Raw genomic sequence first — 7,005 nt, 5'->3', positions numbered from 1 at the left:
TTGAATCGTACTCCCACTCAACAACAGTTTCCGAATTAAAATGTCATGGGACAGTCATGTAATGAGGCAATGTCTTGAAAGAACCTTCAAAATCACCATACATCATTACAAAAGTTGTACGAGCTTTTTGAGCTTCCTATAATTTGGAGTATAATTAAACTTTAATTTCAGAATTATTTCCTATTGCATCGGCCATAATCGATGGAATCAATAAAGCAGCAATTATGTTGCTACTAAATTACAATGTTCCTCTTTATAATCATCCGTTAAACAAGTGTGCTTTTCGAACATTTTTTCAGCCACTTGGAAGCTCTTTAAACAAACCATTATTTGCAATTCATTTTATTCCACTTGCAAGTCATCGTTTAATTTTTTGCTTTGAGTCGATCACAAATGTATTCTTTCTTCATTGTGATGCAATATCCTATTAGGGCATCTTGTGTTTTCTTCTTATTTTGAAATATCAGACCTATATAAATATATAAAATATTATCAAACGATAATAGCTAAAATTGCAAAACAAAATACATACACATATTATTACTCGAATATCTTACCTGACATGAGATATTTAGGATTTTTGAAATTTTATAGTGCAGTCCGAACAAAATCATTATCTTTAAAACATGCAAAATCATTTGGGTCTTCTTCTGTGTGATCCAAATATGAAATAGCGTTAGGATGATAAATAATACTACCATCGTTGAGGGAATAGTGGTATCTGAATTTTCATCATCATCCGACATTTGATCATCATCATCTAAACTATCTCTATTCGACTCAAGATCAACTACATCATTAGTTAGCTCATTATTGTTCACTGTTTCTGTGAATTAAGTCAATGTAGGATTGTCAAGGAATGTGCTACACCTAAAAGTAACAGAATTATAATTTTTATAATTCAAACATGTTATAATGATCCTTAAAAAATAAAAATATATATATAATGTCTTTACCTATCCGTTGATTCAACTGGAGTGTGACAATATAAGTTAGTCGGTTCTTGATTGTTTGATTCTCCAAACTCACAATTTTGAGAACTTCGATGTATATCGTGTTGATTTAGCGAAGGCAAACCGTCATTTTGTCTATCAACCCCTGCTATTATTTGTAGTTGAGTAGAATTGTTTGGTCAACCAACATTGAAACTAGTAAACCATGTATTATTTCGAATATCAAATTCATTTATCAGATGATTCTTCATACTGAATAGTTCTTTGAGTTTTGGTATACATATCAAGTGTTGCAAAACGTATTTGGTTGCGAAAAATCTTAGGATTTCGAAGAAAGGCTGATAAAGAGTTATCATTCCAAATTCGAATCTCCTCAAAAATTATGTGACCGTTACCCGTAATTGATATGGAATATCACCGGTGATAAGAATAGAAAGTTCGGAATGATATACCTTCATTTTACCCCGAAAAGACGTACAAGACAATCGCATTTGAGCGTCATTAGAAACACTTAAACCATTTTCGCTGGAAGACAATATCTAACCGAACCATTATCATACAAAACTTCTCCACCCAAAATAACCTAACCGTAACGTTGTCACTCATTATTTTTATCCTTATAAGAAATTTAAACAAACAACCATTTGTTAAAAAGAAAATGCTCTGTGAATAATGAACGATGCTCGTGAATGATGAGATAAAATGAAGTGAATAACACATTTATTAATGGAAAAATTGTACCACTTCTAAAAAGTTGAAGTGACAAAATATTTACTGAATAAGTAAGAATCTCTCAGGAATATTAACATTGTGAGTAATTATTAGTCAAATCTCTCACTAAAAGAAGCATAGTTCCCTCGAATAAAAGTAATTTGCCCACAAATGGACAAACTAAAAAAATTATCAAAACGCGGCTCGCGTTTTTGGACAAACCTCCTTAATATTTTTTTTTGCACTTGCAGCAAACGTTTGTCTACAGAGTTAACCGTGCTAGATTGTAGTTGGCCCATTTTTGTGCGAACTGTCTGTTTTGTTATATAATAAATTTTTTTTAATCCATTTTGACTCCTAGGCTTGAAATATTGTCCCTCTCAGCTCCCAACTCCAAGTTAGTTATGTGTATCTTCCTTCCTATATTAGTAATTCTTACAGAATTCAGCACATAAATTCGGTATTTGGTTGTCACTATACAATATTGCATAATTAATGCATATATGAGTTATAAGAGAATCTGTGTATTATATACAATATAGAAATGGAATAACTGAATTTGCATAACTAATTCTCTGAAGCAACCAAACGAGGGTACACGAAGAGAGCTGCAACAATTTCCTGGTTGCGGCATAAGATTTCAATTGTATTTCGGTATGTATAGCAAGTGCGTACAACTCAAATCAACATAATGTCAATTCCCACACATAATAAACTCCTTTATTAAGCGCTCATAGAGGTAATTCATCCAGTAATCACATGGTACGTTCACTTAACTGAAAAAATGCTGCAGAAAACCACTCCTCAAGGCCAGGGGCACTACCGCAAACAAAAGTCAACGAGTCTTATTATCGACATTTCCAGTGCCTGTAAGTCGAGGAACAACAACAGGTGCACCACGAACCTTTTCAAGGGCAAAGCTTACCCTCAATGGACGACCTAAAAGTGCCTGAAAGAAAAATAATGTCAACTGCAAGTTTCGTGCAATTCTGACGAATCCAAAATATCGACAGTATATAGTTGTCAGATCACCTTTCCATCCATGGCATCTTTTGCACAGATGGCCTCTTCGTCTTTTGAGAAGTAAACAAATCCAAAGCCCCTTGATCGGCCAGTTTCTTTATCGTACATTATCCTTACTAGACATAGAAATCCAGAAATTCATGAAATTTCACTTCAGTGAAGAAATAGTGGGAACGTACATGTATGTTACAAAAAGAAACAAAAATGAGAATCTTGACAATCAACAGTATCACGCAAGACAATATCACTGCCTAATTGTTGAAAAGACTTAGTGGCTTCTCTTTTAAACAATGTGGTACTCAACCATTAAGAATTCTGTCATAAACCTACTTCACCCTAGGTAGTGTTTCTCTCAACTCTTAGGCTGATTCTTCCAGTGTACTTGAGTGAAGCAGAATCAGGGGTGATTAACATACTTACTTTGGAAAACACTCTCACGATTGCACATGATTTATCGATGAGCTGGGCAATTTTCTCTCTAGTAAGCTAAGGGTAAAGGCATAGAAGGTTAATCAGCAGTATCATCACAAAATGGGCTACGTGGTGTTAGTTCCTACTAATCCCAGAATGAGTCCTTACCAATTGAATAATCTCTAAAAACTCTGATGTAGAGGCAACATGGAAAGGCAATTCAAGAAAAGAAACTCAGTGGACGACAAAGAAAATTTCTTGTCCATGACTGCCTCATGTGTTTGAATGATGTGGAAACCACTAACCATATCATTTACTTTTTCGGTTTGCCATGCTCTAGAGAGTTTCATTTTAGTTCCATATAAGATCCATGTGTTGCCTGCAAAAGATTTTCTTGCCCTGAACCTTTAAGGTATACTCTGTTCAAAATCACTGCTAACTCTCTTATTCTATAATTATATACAATGATTTCTCAACAATTATTCTAAGCTTCATTGAATTATATCATGTGTTTATTCTTTTATAAGATGACCACCAAGTAATGACATCCACAGCTTTCTACATATTGGTGGTACCTAGCTCCTTCATGCCCTCAGTAATACAGACACTTGCTGTTAGTCTATTAAAATAAGTGAACCACCTTTAGGGGTCGTTTGGCATGCAGGATAAGGTGAGATATATATAGCCTGGCAAACGATTTATACAGCACTCGGTTGAATAAATTTGTACAGTCAACCAAACACGGTATAAATTTTATACCGGGCTTATTAATCCTTCGAAAACCCACCTCATCCCAGCCAAACTGGGATTACTTTATCCCATCCAACTTGCGACTAGTTTATACTTTATAGATGGGATAAATTAGTACAGGACTACAATCCCAACATAATTTAGTAATAACCCCGTAAGTCTCAGAGGTAGAAAGTACCTTAACAAATTATATCCGGTAGTTCTTTAACCATGCCACCAACAGCCAGGGATTTTGAGTTGAAGTTCAAATCTTTTACACACACAATTTGATTTTCAATTTCCTTTAACCAATAAATTTCACTACAATTTTATCTCCAGCAAATTACTAGCAAAGAATTGATCTAACTCATCGGGGCATTTTATCAAAAAGATGTAATGCAACATAAATATACCTTGTTTCTGAACAGACCTTATACTGTAATTTAAACCATTATTTAAATCTTTGGGAATTTGTCTACCTTCTGTTACTTGCCCGAAAGAAGAGAATGCGTCGTTCAGCGACTTCTCATCTACAGACCATGACAAACCTGCAAGTACCCCCACAATATGATGAACTGATATATAACCCGTTAAATCACGTAAATAGATGTAACCAAGACAAATTGAAATCTCAGAGTAAAGTTACCAGCGACGAAGAGCTTGTTATTGGGAGGGAGAGAAGATGGTGAAGGAAAAGAGCAATATAATCGCCCATTCAGGATATTTGGGGGTCGCAAAACTCTTCTCGACAACTCTATCAAACTTCCCTTCATTTTTACTTCACGCCAACGTGAAAATTACATAAAAAGATTTTTTTTAGAAAAAACAAAAATTCTTGTTATATGAACCTGCACCATACTCACTGTTTCATTTTATGTGGCAGGAGTAATATTTATGTGATTAGATCGATTTGATACAGAATTTAGAAAAAAAAAAATAAAAAAATTGTGATTTAAAATATATTTGTATTATTATAAAGTATTTTATTATGATAATGAATAAAAAAAAAAAAAAGAATAAACATGCTCCAAATTGAATTGAATATTAGGTTGGGTCATGACTCATTAAATAATATAAATATCAATTCTTTTGAAAGTAATTACACTCTCTTCTATTTTTTAATTACTTTACTCTCTTTCCCTATTAATGTACATAACATAACCGACATATACGTAGCATTTTGTGTATATGTTGGAATTTTTGTAATATGTTTAGAGAGTTGGAATTTTTTGTAATATTGAAAACATAAGTTGTGTATTTGTGTAATTTTAATTAAATATACTTTGAATTGAAATGAACTATATTAAAATGGATCAAAAATTAAATTGGATCCCAACCCGCTCAATGTGACTCACTTAGTCTAAAAAATATTAATATATGAATATTTACACTTTGTAAACTCAACTCAAGAAAATAAATTTGAATGAGATTGAGAAGTTAAGTGGGTGGATAGAAAGTGGTTGTGGAATAAGAATACATTTTAAAATTTAATTTTTTATAAAATAAAAAAATATTTATTTGAGAGGGGTGTAGGGTAGGGGATTAGGTGTAGGAGGAGGAGTTTAGGATAGTGGTTGAGTTAAGATTTTTTTAAAAAAATAAATTATTTTTTTTAAAAAAAAAAGCAATTTTTTGAGAGAAAGGTATGCCAAGGGGGAAGGGGGATATGGGATTATAGGGTTGGGGTAAAAATTATTTTTTAAAAAAATGAAAATTTGATAGCGGGGGAGGAAGGGGGCAGAAGTTGATGGGGGTTGAGGTAAGATTTTTTTTACATAAAAAAGAGAAATTTAATTTTAAGAAAAAATTGAGGAAAAGGTTGCAGGGGTAGGGAAAGATGGGGTGGGATAAGATTTATTCATTTTAAAAGATTTTCATATGAGGGATTTTAATGGGCACATCGGGTCTTTGCGGATGGGTTATGATGATGTGCATTGAGGTTTTGGGTTCGAGGATAGGAATGTTGAGGGGGCTACTCTTTTAGATTTTGCGAGGGCCTTTGGGTTAGTGGTAGTGAATTCCAGCTTTCCGAAGAAGGGGGAGCATTTGGTTACTTTTCGTAGTAGGCTAGCCAAGATTCAAATTGACTTTTTGCTACTTAGGAAGGAGGATAGAGCAATGTGTAAGGATTGTAAGGTTATCCCGAGTGAGAATCTTACGACCCAACATAGATTTCTAGTGATGGACTTGGGTATCAAGAAGGGCAAGAAGAGACGGGGTGAGGAGAGCAATCCTAGAATTAGGTAGGGTGGACTGACTCCAGCTAGTACCTTGGAGATAGGGGCGAAGTTGGAAAGGATGGGGGTTTGGGAGGTAGCGGAGACATGGATAGTATGTGACATAGGGTTGCGGGATGCATAAAAGAGTCAGCTAAAGAGGTGTTGGGTGTCTCGAGGGACTGGTCGGGCTGGTATCGAGGGGATTGGTAGTGGAATGAAGATGTTAAAAAGAAGGTGGAGACGAAGAAGATGGCTTATGTTAAGTTGGTGGAGAGTAAGGATGAAGAGGAAAATGGGTTAGTAGGGAGGAATATAAGTTAGCTAAGAAGGAGGCTAAGTTAGCAGTTACAGATGCGAAAACTACAACTTTTGAGAGTTTGTATAAGGGGTTAGAGGAAAAAGGCGGGGAAAAGAGGTTGTTTAGGCTTGCCAAAGCTGGGGAGTGAAAGGGTCGGGATTTGGATCAAGTGACGTGCATTAAGGGAGAAGATGACACAGTATTAGTAGAGGACACCCTCATTAAAAAAAGATGCCAGTCGTATTTTCATAAGCTCTTGAATGACAAGGGGGACAGAGATGTTGTGCTAGGAGAGTTGGAGCACACCGGGGAGTGTCGCGATTTCGGCTATTGTCGGTATTTTAAAGTAGAGAAGGTCAGCGAGGCTATTCGCAAGATGCAAAGGAGTAGGGCGATGAGGCCCGATGAGATTTTGGTGGATTTTTGAAAGTTTTCTAGCGTGGCTGGGGTGAGGTACTGACCAACCTGTTTAACAACATTTTCAAGTCCGTAAAGATGCCTGAGGCGTGGAGATGGAGCACGATGATTCCATTATATAAGAACAAGGGTGACATTTAGAGTTGCAACAACTATCGGGGTATTAAGTTGTTGAGTCACACGATGAAGATTTTGAAGAGGATGGTGGAGCGGAGGTTAAGAAATATTGTGTCTATTTCGGAGA

At 35.3% G+C, this 7,005-nt stretch overlaps 1 protein-coding gene across 1 annotated transcript; it reads right to left on the bottom strand.

Annotated features, from left to right (window-relative positions):
- Positions 1–2,209: 2,209 nt before the first annotated feature.
- On the bottom strand, positions 2,210–4,724 carry LOC107878175 (glycine-rich RNA-binding protein 4, mitochondrial). Its single transcript, XM_016725092.2, has 4 exons — positions 4,474–4,724; positions 4,307–4,375; positions 2,697–2,803; positions 2,210–2,613 (listed from the first exon to the last, which is right to left on the bottom strand). The coding sequence occupies exons 1-4, from the start codon at positions 4,598–4,600 to the stop codon at positions 2,500–2,502; spliced, it is 417 nt and encodes a 138-aa protein (XP_016580578.1). The 5' UTR covers positions 4,601–4,724; the 3' UTR covers positions 2,210–2,499.
- Positions 4,725–7,005: the final 2,281 nt, after the last annotated feature.

The sequence above is a fragment of the Capsicum annuum genome, chromosome 7 (genome assembly GCF_002878395.1).
Source record: "Capsicum annuum cultivar UCD-10X-F1 chromosome 7, UCD10Xv1.1, whole genome shotgun sequence".
Lineage (NCBI taxonomy): Eukaryota > Viridiplantae > Streptophyta > Magnoliopsida > Solanales > Solanaceae > Capsicum > Capsicum annuum.
The sequence above is the reverse complement of the archived record's forward strand: the minus strand, read 5'-3'. Positions and strand labels throughout refer to the sequence as shown.